At 36.0% G+C, this 12,465-nt stretch overlaps 1 protein-coding gene across 1 annotated transcript; it reads right to left on the bottom strand.

Annotated features, from left to right (window-relative positions):
* Positions 1 to 4,086: 4,086 nt before the first annotated feature.
* Positions 4,087 to 6,929, bottom strand: LOC103926625 (zinc finger CCCH domain-containing protein 40). Its single transcript, XM_009335432.3, has 4 exons — positions 6,750 to 6,929; positions 6,031 to 6,410; positions 5,697 to 5,920; positions 4,087 to 5,267 (listed from the first exon to the last, which is right to left on the bottom strand). Exons 2-4 carry the CDS (start codon positions 6,403 to 6,405, stop codon positions 4,370 to 4,372), a joined length of 1,497 nt encoding a protein of 498 aa, XP_009333707.2. The 5' UTR covers positions 6,406 to 6,410; positions 6,750 to 6,929; the 3' UTR covers positions 4,087 to 4,369.
* Between the last annotated feature and the right edge of the window lie 5,536 nt (positions 6,930 to 12,465).

Raw genomic sequence — 12,465 nt, 5'->3', positions numbered from 1 at the left:
ACAAAAATGCATGTATTATTTAGAGAGATATGCTAGTCAAAAAGCAAAAGTGGGTGGGTAGGGGGAGGGGGAGGGTGGGGTGGAGAGATTCTGTGGTTCGGAACCGGTCCACATGTTTCCAACAGCTATAGACTCAAAAACCACCTCATATCTCTCACCCCCAGCTACTGAAGCCCACCGCTATCCCCACCTGGTCTCACACCCCCCCTCTCACAAACACACTACTCTGGCTCCCGCACCGAAGAATCTCTCGACGGGGTTGGGGGTGCGAAAGAAGGAGAGCTAGCGATCTATCTTTCTACGTCTAGGAAAGGCTGCAAGAACTTTCTTCCTTTTAAGGCTTCACTTTCCTTTTTTGGTAAACTAGGGCTTCACTTTCCTTGTATGGATAAGTTGGTAAATGAAGGAAAAAAAAGTGAGAAAAAAATCATACATTAAAAGTGGAAAAAATAATGGAAAAAATAAATAAAACTTTATCGTGTAGAGTGTTGGAAGCAACGAGTGTGGGAATCCTATTGTCAGAAATATTGAGCCTTTTGTTTTGTGCAGTGATCAGAGGAAAGATTTTTCACTGTGATCATCATATAAGGTGATACATCACGTGTCTTTATATAAATGGTGGGATATGTGTGTTAAAAGGTTAATAACTTAAAATTTTAAAATTTTCACCACTTACATAAAAACACATGATGTATCATTCGTGTTCCCGTCACAACCTAAACCCGTCACAACTAAAAATTTCTCTGATCAAAGGCCTCAGTCCCTTCCTCCTGTGCTTTCTTGTGGTTTAATTTGCTTGCCCCTTCCTGTTTGTATGTTACTTTGTGTCTCACTGTTAGGTTGATAGATCCTACTCCAACCCTAGTGTTCTTTATACTAATTTACATGGACGGTACTAGTACTTGGTCTCGCTCTGTAGTCTGTTCTATTGCACAAACACAGACATTTGACCATAATAATATTGAGATTCTTCTATAATTTATAGATTTTGTATTGTATCCAAGCATGGTTATAGCAGTTTGATCGACTGATTAATCATCCTTGCTTTATATTACTTTTGGGTTATACAACTTGTTTTGTACGATTGTAAAGTAATTAAGTATGATCTCTTGTGTCGACTTATTAGTTTCCGGATCACACAAGAAGATATTTCTCATAAATTCTCTCAAATAATTGAATTGGAATGAAAGAAATAGGTTTTACAGCAAACCAATTTATAAACAATATTCAAAAGATATCATTCAACATAAATGGACGTTGTAACGCTTACAAAGGGATCGATGTAACCCTTGTTTAAAGGTTGCACTCTCTTCATTCATTATATATGGTTGATATATCGAAATGATGTAGTTCTTCATTGTAGTTCTTTACCATAAAATGATGTTACTTTTTCTTAAGATCAGGTCTTTTAGCGAATAGATGTACGTATTTTTCTGAATGAAACTCTATCACATGAATTATTTACTTCTTCCTTTAATTATAGCAATTAGATTGCGTGTTTATAATTCCTTATTAGGATATACGAATCGGTCATAATTTATCATAATACTTTGGCATTATATAATTAATATCTCGCACGATCGACCGACCAAACTTACACATTCAAAAAACTAAAAATAAACTGGAACCTATTAGCTCAAGTAATTAGTGGTGGCATGGAGTTGAGTGGGTGGGATTAATTTGATCATTGATCAGGGCTTCTACACGCCTCGAACTACACACATTCACATTCACGCACGCAGCGGCAGCTATTGGGGTTGAGACTTTCTGCGGTGCCCAAAGTATAAACTGTTAGATGTTTATTTAAAAATGAAAAAAATTAAGATATAACGTTTAAAATCCGTAGAATATTTGACACTTCGGAGCCCAGCACCGTAGGGTTTCTACTTGGGTTTTTAGTGTACATTGAGGGATCACCATCCTCCATCATGAGCCTGCTGCTTCCTCCTGCGCTACAGCTGCTGCTGCTGCTGCTGCTACACAATGTCATGTGCTTCTTTCTCTTTCTCCTTCTCTTCATTTTTTAACTATATGTATATATGAAAATAACAATAAACAGGTTAGACCTACTCCAACTCTTCGAGTAAAACTCAAATTTTAGGTTTTAAACTTAAACCAACTTACTCCAACCCTTGGGATAAATATGAGTTAAAACTCAAAATTCATTTATGAGCCAAATTTAGTTCATGATTCCCTTGGGTTAATGGGGTTGGTCCACCATATACGTATATTTTTTTTAGTTTTACATTTACAAATTCATTGAATCCAATGGTTAAGATCTAATTTAATGAAATCCAACGGTAAAAAAAATATCTAACAGTCCAAATTTAAATCCAACGGTTAAAGTATTTAAAAAAAAATCTTTTATCTGTTTTATATTCTTTCATAATGTTTCATGAGTTTCATGGTGTCAGTTAGTGATTTTTCAATATTTGTTGGAATCTAAATATTTTTAAATTAAAATGTTCATAAAATTAAATTAGGATACATAATTTTTTTTCTTTTAAAAAAGTTACTTTAAGAAAAAAAATTAGCCTAAATTCATTCTTTAATGATATAGGGTTAAAATTGAAGCAAAAAAATTGTTTCTGAATTAAAACTTAAAAAAATTTAGGCTACAAATTTTAAGTTTTAGTCCAAAGATTGGAAATGATTTTAAGAAAATATTATATATTTGTTGTTCTCGAATTGAACACACATAGAACAATTACTACTACTACTACGCATGATGTTGTAGTTGTTGACATATTGTTGTTGTTGTACTATATATTCTTGCCGCCGCGCCTCCTCCTCTTAATCAGCACGCCTTGTGTTTGTCCGCCTATCTCTCTCTCTCTCTGCATGTCTCAAAACCCTAGCTAATTTTCCCTCTCATTATATAAATACATATTTATTCAATTAATATTAAAACTTTAATACTATCATCATGCACTTCAAATTTATAAAACACAAGAAAAAGTGTGTATAAGATATACATATGACATTTTCCAAGGAAATGCGCATATATATCTTACCCCATACTAGTAATGTATTTCATCGTATAAATTTCATGAATCAAAACCCTCAATTTATAAATTTTCATTTGGAGATCATTGCTACTAAAGATCATTCGTATTTATTACATATATGGAACAGATCAATGATATAATTAATTTATTTGATATGTTTAGATGACTAAACGATCCCCAATTTGACTGGTGTTTTGTAAAAATGATCTTCAAGTGAGGATTAAAAAAATTAAATAGTTTGAGTATGAATATATATAATAAAAATATGTTATATGCATATCAATAGTGTTGTAACTACTATTATTATTTTGAGTAAATATTAGTTTACTACCCTCAAGTTTCGTGGTATCCAACATTTGGTACATGGAATTTTTTTGGTCCCAGAGTTATACCTAAAGTGTTAATTTTGGGACAGTCTCATACATCCATTAGTCTGACTCTTAAGTCTTCTGTTAATTGATAACTTTGCGCCAAGGTGGACAATGATTGGGCGCCACATGTCATTAAGGGGTCCACGTAGAAATTAAAAATTCAAGCTGGCCCCACTTGGACATTAAAAAATAAAAAATAATTAAAACTTAAAAATACTTGAGAGTAGTAAACTGATATTTATCGTATTTTTTTTTTTCTAAATAGCTTTTGTACATATGAGAGCCCAAATTTGAAGGAACGAGATTGGTGACCACGAGGGGGCAGGCCATCCATAATCCCATTAGCCCAAAACGAAACTTAAGAGCAGGAGGACCATTGCTGTGTGTTACAATCATATGAAACTTACCACATAAAATCACATCAAATATCAATCTTCACAACATAAATTGATCGAGCAAACATGTCTAGCAAGTCCAAATGTCTCTCATTGTTGCTGTGTTTACCTTTTTCGACAAACAATAGGACAATCTTTACATTAAATTCATCTAAATTACAGAAAAGAGGATTCAAACTTAAATGCAAGGTGTATAACAGTAGCCAATTTGGTTAAGCACACGTCTGTGTCAGCAACATCCTTCACAAGTTTTAAAATCACATTCAGAATAAATGGTTGGAAAAAAAATTTCAAGATAATAACGCAGGCAAGTGAACCATCATCACTCGTATAATCAAAGCATAAAATGTAATGCGCAGATTAAACAGAAGGAACCAGTATTCAACTGTTCTACATATGATAGGAATGATCGTTAACTCGGAAAACAGAAAAAGGAAAGGATTTATCCACAAAAGGTGCAGAATTTTAGCTTACAAGGGCAAACCCTGGGAAGATGCAGATTATTATCCGAAACCCCGAATGCAAGCCCAGTTTTGATTTGAATAACCAAAAGCTCATATAACAAAAGTATTAAGACAATAATAGCAGGGTCGTGTTACTGCTGTGAAGACCCCGTTGGTGCCGACCCAGATCCAGATGGAGTAGGTTCCGAAGGTCCAGACCTTGAAGGTGCAGATCCCGAGGGTGTAGAACCTGTGGGTGCTGGCCCTGGTGTTGCAGAATTCTGGTACTGTTTATTCATTGGCAAGGATGGTGGTGGCGGCACTGCAGAATGATATTGCGGAGGGTATTGCTGGTACTGTGGTGCTGGTGGAGGCATATACCCATATGCAGGAGGATAAAACTGCTGACGATATTGGCCATGTGGTTGAGCCATGTTCTGAAAAGCATAATGCTGACTATGTTGCTGCCTCTCTGAAGCAGAACTGCGCTCTCCTGACCCTGTGGTCCCACTAGGAGCCCCTTCCTTGGATGGAATAAGGGCACCCATTCTTTGAGGATCCATGGACGGATAGAATGATCTCTCCTGTGAAGGTGGAGGTGGCATGTTGTAGTAGTTCACAGGCGCAGCTGGGTCTTGTGATTGGTTCTGTTGTTGAGATATGACTGCTCGAGGCAACAAACCACCATGAGCCACCGCCTGCTGTGTAGCTTCAGCAGTGCCCTCTGATTCCTGTTTTGGTGCTTGGGGCCTACCCCACATTAACTTCAACCTCAAACCCTTTATTACCAGTTTGTTAGAGAGTTCTTCTGCAGCCTTTTCTGCACCTTCTCTTGTTGTGTAGGTTACGAAGGCACATGCTCGTTGGAGTACCATCCTAACGGATTCTATTTCACCATGAGCATAAAACTGATCCCTTAAATCCTGCTCAGAAATTCTCGCATCAAGCCCACCCACATATAAGGTTCTTATGCTTCCATCCTCAGGAGGTTCCAAGGAGGGCATCTCTCCGGCCTTGTTAAGAAGCTTCATAGCCACTGGATCATTGACTCTGCAGATTTTAGAGATGAAGCATGAGCACCACAAACTTAAGAAATCCATAGGATTACAGTACAGACATGTGCAAAGATGTGACGGCAAAATTGGGACATAATTTTTGAAAGAAATAATGTTGGTTGAAATGCTTGCAAGAAGCTGAAGTTATTACACAAAATAACCAAAACGGAGAGACTTCTTCTACTTGTTTAATCTACCACTTTCTAATACAAGAATTTTCTCAACTGAAATTAGGTAGACTTTCAACCCGAACAAAAAAATGAGCAAAACCATTACACATCAGAAAAAAGTGCTCATCAACAAACAAGTTCACAAGTTTAACTAGCCAACAGTTGTCAGTTAACTATAAGCATAGAACATGCAACCACAAACCCATGCTTCCTTATCACCTTGAGAAGAGTAAAGTATGAAGCATTGGACATACCCATAGTAACGATCTTTGATGTTTTGCTGCGACAACTCCCCAGTTATGGGCATCTCGTGTCTGTAAGGGCACTCAGCACCTCTTGTGCACTCACCACGAATGTAAAAACTGCAGACATGTGCTCTGTTCCTTTTGTAATAGGGCGTTGTTCTTTGAAGCTTCAGAATAGTGTCACTGGGCCGTGCCTTTCCATATGAAGATTCGTAATCTATACCAGCTCTAGCCTGCACTCACCAAAAAAAATTAAAATTAGATGCTAAAGTATTCCATAACATTTACGTAAACTGGTGCCATAACCCAGACTGATTCTTCGAGGAAATGACAGAAAAGTTACCTTACGGTCGTGCTCCTCAGCGAAAAACTCCCTATTTACATCACTCTTTGGAATGGCATCATCAGAACCGATGGCTAGTGCTGTATCTCGAACCTGAACTGGCAAACCATATTCCAGATCCAAGAGGCAAACTTGACAAACGTTTTTCAACTTACTGCACGTCTGGCAAATCTCCGACTTCTTAAATCGCGCATCACGACCAGGCCTCCACCTGAAAACTGTGAACGGACGCGTGCAAATCTTGCACTCCTTGTCATAATCAGCTCGTGTCATCCGGACGTAGGGATTGTCACCCAAGCATGACTCGCAGATGATGGGAAAATCTGATCGTTCCCAACCATCCGCCTCCACATTCCTAAGCAACCTGTGTGCCATATTACCTAACCAACAAAATTTCCCCTTAGAATTTCATGATATAATTGGAACCTAATCACCCCATACCCCAAAATCCCTAATCATGCGGAAACTCAAATCAAATGCCTCCCAATTGCCTGAAGTTTCAAATTTTCAATTATTGTCGAGTCTAAAGTTGAAAAATTACAATCCTTTCTCGACTAACTCTATCCAAAGATTCGAAATACCAGAAAACAAATAATTGTACTAAAAATTAAGTAAATTTGGTATAAATTCAAATCAACTTAACAAAAATCAACAGAGCTACCGTGTTTATCTAACTCGATGAATAATCAATCAGAAGCAAAAGATAACGAGAAATCTACCTGGAGATGAGATTGGCTAACTGCTATCGGCAACGAGAAGGCCGGAGATGGCCGGCGGTTGCAGCTGATGGTCGGCGGCTAGGTTTTGGGTTGAAAGGTGCAAGCTGAAGCGCAAGGGATACACGATTTTACAGGTGCGAGCAAGGAGATCACATGGATTCACAGACCAAAACCCAATCCCTCTCTCCCTCTCGCTGTTTCGCGCTTTGGTTCCCACAACTTCGTTGCTTTCAGATAACAAGGCTCTCGTAGCTGGACTCCCGGAGACTTAACGGCCCAATTTCTTGTAACTTCTTTTTACGCCCTTTAGAGGCCCATTAAAAGTTGGAATTTTTTTTTTTATTTTTCCCGGGTTAACCACAAAAAATATTAAAATAAAACTAATGAAAAAGACTTGAAAACTTTGAGTTTTAATGATAAGGACAAAATAAAGGGTAAAGTGAATAGTAACAGGATTGAATTTTTAGTGTTAAAATTTGGTTTTTCGTTAAAATAAACAGTACCCCAGGCTTTTTGTTAAAACTCCCAAATATTAACCACTATTACAAATCTTTACACCATTCATTTAGCTTAATTGTCGGATTATTATTACTACTATTATTTTTTACATAATATTCAGACAACTCAATATTTTAATACATAGACGACAGATTGATGACACGTCTAGGAGATGAAAAATTGCATATGTGACTTCAATCTACTGTCTCCTTCAATATAAATACTTAGACCACAGAGTACGCAGTAAAAAAAGAAGATAATTTAACCATATATGCTATATAGTAACTAATGAGTCTGCAACTCGAAACTCATGTGAGAGAGTTGTGAAACTAATAATCAACATTCTAGAATTTTTTAATGATTTTGTAACTGAAGGTAGACATATTTGGTAATTAATCTCGGATTTAAATCCACCAAATAGGATTACCTTCCATATTATATCCTATCTAACTCCTACAAAAAGGGTCCTTAGAGTGAAGAAAATTTCACACTTGAAGTATTGCAGCAAACTGAAATCCATCACGAGAAAGAGGCTCAATCAACAATTCGATTTCATTTTTCCAGATGGAAAGAAGAGCTGCAATGCGTTCGACACTCGTGTTTGCTTTGGTGGTGCTGACATTCATGGCGGCAAACGAACACACTGTTGTCGTTGAGGGTTCGCGCTCTCCATCGTCGTTCAAAGTCCATCAAAGCCCGAGCCCTTCTCCTGGTTCATCCGACTGCCCTCCACAAGAATGTGAAGCTTCATGCAGGGCTGAACTGCTGGGGGATTACATAGGCTTCCAATGCATGCCTATTGGCGACGCAACTGTTTGGGTGTGTTTTGCCAAAGATACTGTAATTAGCCCTGCGCCTAATAATGTGGTATCGTAATTAGCCTCTAATAATAATGCATGCATGCATAAATAAAGGGAAAAAAAATTCATATTTAAGTTGGTGATCTTCGGTTTCTACGGACAAACATTTGTGCCTCTTCATCACTTTAACATTGGTTTTTCCATAAAATATAAAAAGAAACATCACAATTTAACATTAGATCCCAATTTTTGTTCAAAGAAATAAAAATAAAAATATTAGATCCCAATTTGTAATAACCTTTTCTATCCAAGAGGAATATCACTATATCAATCTAGTTAGTTTTCTTTATCTATTTAATACACTTAACAACATAATTGTAGCCAACATTATATCTTTTCGGCTATGATTAAAGACGAAAGTTACGAAAATTGGCTATCAATAAGTACCAAAACCGAGAACCACAAAACCAAATCATTAAGGCAACAGAAAAACGTCACCAAAGATTGCGTCCAAGTGATTAATTTCCTTGCACCAGATCGATTTTACAGGTTAAACGTGACCTTAATAGAACTGCCTCCGCGAGCACTGGTTTCAGAGGCCACCTCCTTCTGAGAAAATCCAAACCATTGCCACAATTTACACTGTTGATATGCATGAAATTATTCAAAATTTATTAAGAAATTGACTGGTTTAATGATTCTATAAAATTCAAGCGATTAACTAACTAATTTAAATATGATGATTCCATGTGAGAAAACTGTTTTGTCTATACAGTTAATATGAGAGGTCTATAAGAACGCACGATTAGTTTGCTTTTACAACAATTAACATAAAATTGACAAAAACTACAAGCATTGATCTCACAAAGCACTGGTTTCAAAAATGTGTTCCACCTTCTTTTCAGAAAAATTGAAACCAGTGAGTTAGGCTTCACTTCGTTCTCACAATCAGTCTGCCTATATATGTCAAAGATGACCAACCGACCATTATCTAAGTAAATGCTGAATATATCACAATAAAATATAAATTAAAAAAAATGCTAGATCACACGTGCATAAGTTGACTCTCATTCAAATATGTATGTATGCACTTACAAGGCGCAAAAAAGGAGTCGGATTACTATGAATTTATAATACCATGAAAGAGTAAACAAAGGAAACGTACTTACATTAATATATGGCGATATTGTACATCGAATACATTAGTATAGATAATAAGGAACTGTCATGAAAATGGTTTGGACTATATTTATCTTAATAAAACAACCATGCTATAATTTTATTTTATGAAAAAGATTTAAATTTTAATGAAAAACTCTTAATTTTAATAAAAATGACAAAAAAGACATAATTTTAATGTTTAAAAAAAAATTTGACGCACAGACCCACGCCCCCGTACACAAACTATTTATGAAACTTAATGGTACTATACTATTTATGAAACTTACTACACTTTTTATGAAACTTAATGGTACGACACTGTTTATGAAATTTAACGATACTAAACTATTTATGAAACTTAACGGTAGATGCTAGTCCCAGATTTTCAAATTCTTTCACCATAATGCAATAAAAAGATTATAAAAAAAAAAAACATGATAGAGATCAACGTCTACGCCGTTAAAGTTATGCATGGCTAACAACTCAATACCATTACTAGAAAAATGGGTAATGAGTCTAACAATGTTGTCAATGATGTTGCCCCACCCCTACCCCCGACCATCCCAACCCATACCTGACCGACTCCCTCCCAACCATACCACCCAAGATGTGGTTTTGAATCGAATGGAACCCACTTCAATTTAAAGTTTTAATTTTATAGGAACAAAATATGCTTGGATTATGTCAAAAGGTTATGCAACTAAAGGATTGGTTGGGTGCTCTTTGCACGCACCTTTAGTTAGGTTTTTTTTGTTTTTTGTTTTCTTTCTCGTCTTTATCATTAAATAAAGTTATATGATGGTTTTTTGTTAAAACTCAAAGTTTTGATACCATTTTCATTAGTTTTTCTTATATAATATCATTTGTTAAAAAAATAATAAAAAAAAAAAAACCTAAATTCTAATCTTAGTACTCTCTCTCTCTCTCTCTCTCTCTCTCTCTCTCTCTCTCTCTCTCCCCGTGCTACAAAGGCTACAAAATTACACTTACCAATTAATAATGTTGTTAGTGCAAATTTGGTAATTCCAGATTTAATTCCACCAAATATTACATAGCTTTCCATATTAGCATCTATATCAAATCCTATACATATCCTTTCGCTTAAGTCCACTCACATAGCAATTGAAAACTCATCAAGGAAGTCTCCCAGTATTCCGTCATATACATATATAACATTGTATTTGAAATGGAAGGAAGAGCTACAATGCGTATGACAGGACCGTCTTTGAGATTTCAGGGGTCCTGTGCCAAATTTATAAAAGGGGCCCTTCTTAAGACAATCTTAAAAATAAAAAAATAAAAATTGAACAAAGTATTGATGCTAAAGAGCAATATCGAAACAAACTTTAAAACTCAAACTAATCATCAGTTTCTAAATATCATTAAATGTAAAGAAAGGTACAAAAATAACCATATTATTAAATAATCAACAATCAGTTCAATTTTAAGAAGCCAAATAAACAAAACTTAAAAAAGTCTAGTATTGAAGTTTCACTTAAAGATGCTTCTTCGTGCATTCTTTGCTGCAAAATCATCAATTAAACCTTCATCAACTCATTTCTCATTGTCAATGTGTTGTTCATTAACTAAATCATCCACTAAATTTTGTGGTTCTTTTTCTTTAACAAAAAACCTATCAATAGCTCCTCTTTGAGACTGAGTCAATTGTTCAACCCTTCTTTTTTTTTTCACGCTTCAAGTAGCCAGATGGATGTTTTCTAGTAGATGTCATCTTTTATATCTCAAACAAGATCACAATTAAATTATAGTAAGTATGAACAATAAAACCTGATAGTCCGCAATGCGTGTGCGTCTAATATTTTTTGCGATTGCTCACTCTTGTTGTGATGATTACTTAATTAATTTCTATGAGTTTTGTCCTGAAAAGTATAAAAGAAAAAAATTCATTATAGATGAGAAATATCTAAATTTTCAAATTCCAACTTCATATACTTAAATTTATAAGTTACTTACTTTAATCAAAGTTTTGCATCACTTTGATCACTTGAATTGTCTTCGAAATTTGAAATTTCTATTCAATTGGATGAAATTATGAACTAGGGTTTAGTGGTTTGTGGGGGAAAAAAGCAGTGGAGAGAGAACTCGGACGCAACGGGAGGGATGAGGCGTCAGAGAAAGAAAAAGACTCTTGAGTCTCTGATTAGACTTTAGCGTGAAAAATAAGGAAAAAAGTGAGATATAGCTTTAGAAAATATATAATTTCATACGGAATTGATGGGTGTGTGGGATTATAGGCATGTAGCCAGTAGCCTTGTGGGCCTACTCCTATTTATATATATTATACCTTTTGTGTTGATTAGATTTTTATATAATATTTTTTTTATATAACTACATTTAATATAAAATTATTCTGGGGGCCCTCAAATTTTGGGGCCCTGTGCAAAGAACCTATCAGACTCCTCCAAAGCCGGCACTGGTGTATGACATTGGTATTAGCTTTGTGCTTCTTGACATTCTTGGCTTCCAAGCAACACTATATTGGTGCTGACGCCCGCACTGCTCCAAGCCCAGGCAGCGCGGGTGGTGGTGGTGGTGGTGGTGTCCTTACAGTGTTCACTCCAAGCCCTTCTCTTGATGTGTCCATCTGCAGCGATGCTGACTGTAAAGCAGACTGTATTGATGAGCTCCAGGGTGAATAACCGGGTTCTCAATGTGTGGAGGTTGATCAAGGAGTCGTTTGTGTGTGTTTTACCAAAGATTAATTACAACTAAAAGAGCTGATCTAATTAATCCCCTAATATAATGCAAGATGGATAAATAAAATAACATCTTCACATTGTATTGTGATCTATTTTCTAAGCACATTTAGTTGGGAGTGAAACTTCGTTTGTTTTGGATACGAGACGATATAAATACGGTAACAAAACAAACGCGTTAGTGTAGCCTCATACGAACAAAATTTCACGACACAAGGAAAACGCTAACTTAAAATGGACCCTTAGTTATTCAATTATTCATATCAATTATGTGATAATCTGATGTTCCAAAATTACAACCCTCGGTTTATTGCTCCCACAAAAGAAATCATCCTACACCATTTGGCTATACCTGCTTTCTTTGTTATGCATTTCAAGCATCCAAGTTATTCTTTTTATACCAACAATGCTGAGCATGCGGGAATCGAACTTGCGGCCGGGCCTCGATGATCAGGTGCAGAGGTGAATGCTCGGCATCACTTCAGTCACAACCCCCCAACCCAAATGTGGTACATAGTTAGACTAACTAGAAAGTCATCA

Source organism: the organism of the source record quoted next, unplaced genomic scaffold (genome assembly GCF_019419815.1).
Source record: "Pyrus x bretschneideri cultivar Hongxiangsu unplaced genomic scaffold, Pyrus_bretschneideri_v1 Contig4, whole genome shotgun sequence".
Classification (NCBI taxonomy): Eukaryota; Viridiplantae; Streptophyta; class Magnoliopsida; order Rosales; family Rosaceae; genus Pyrus; species Pyrus x bretschneideri.
The sequence above is the reverse complement of the archived record's forward strand: the minus strand, read 5'-3'. Positions and strand labels throughout refer to the sequence as shown.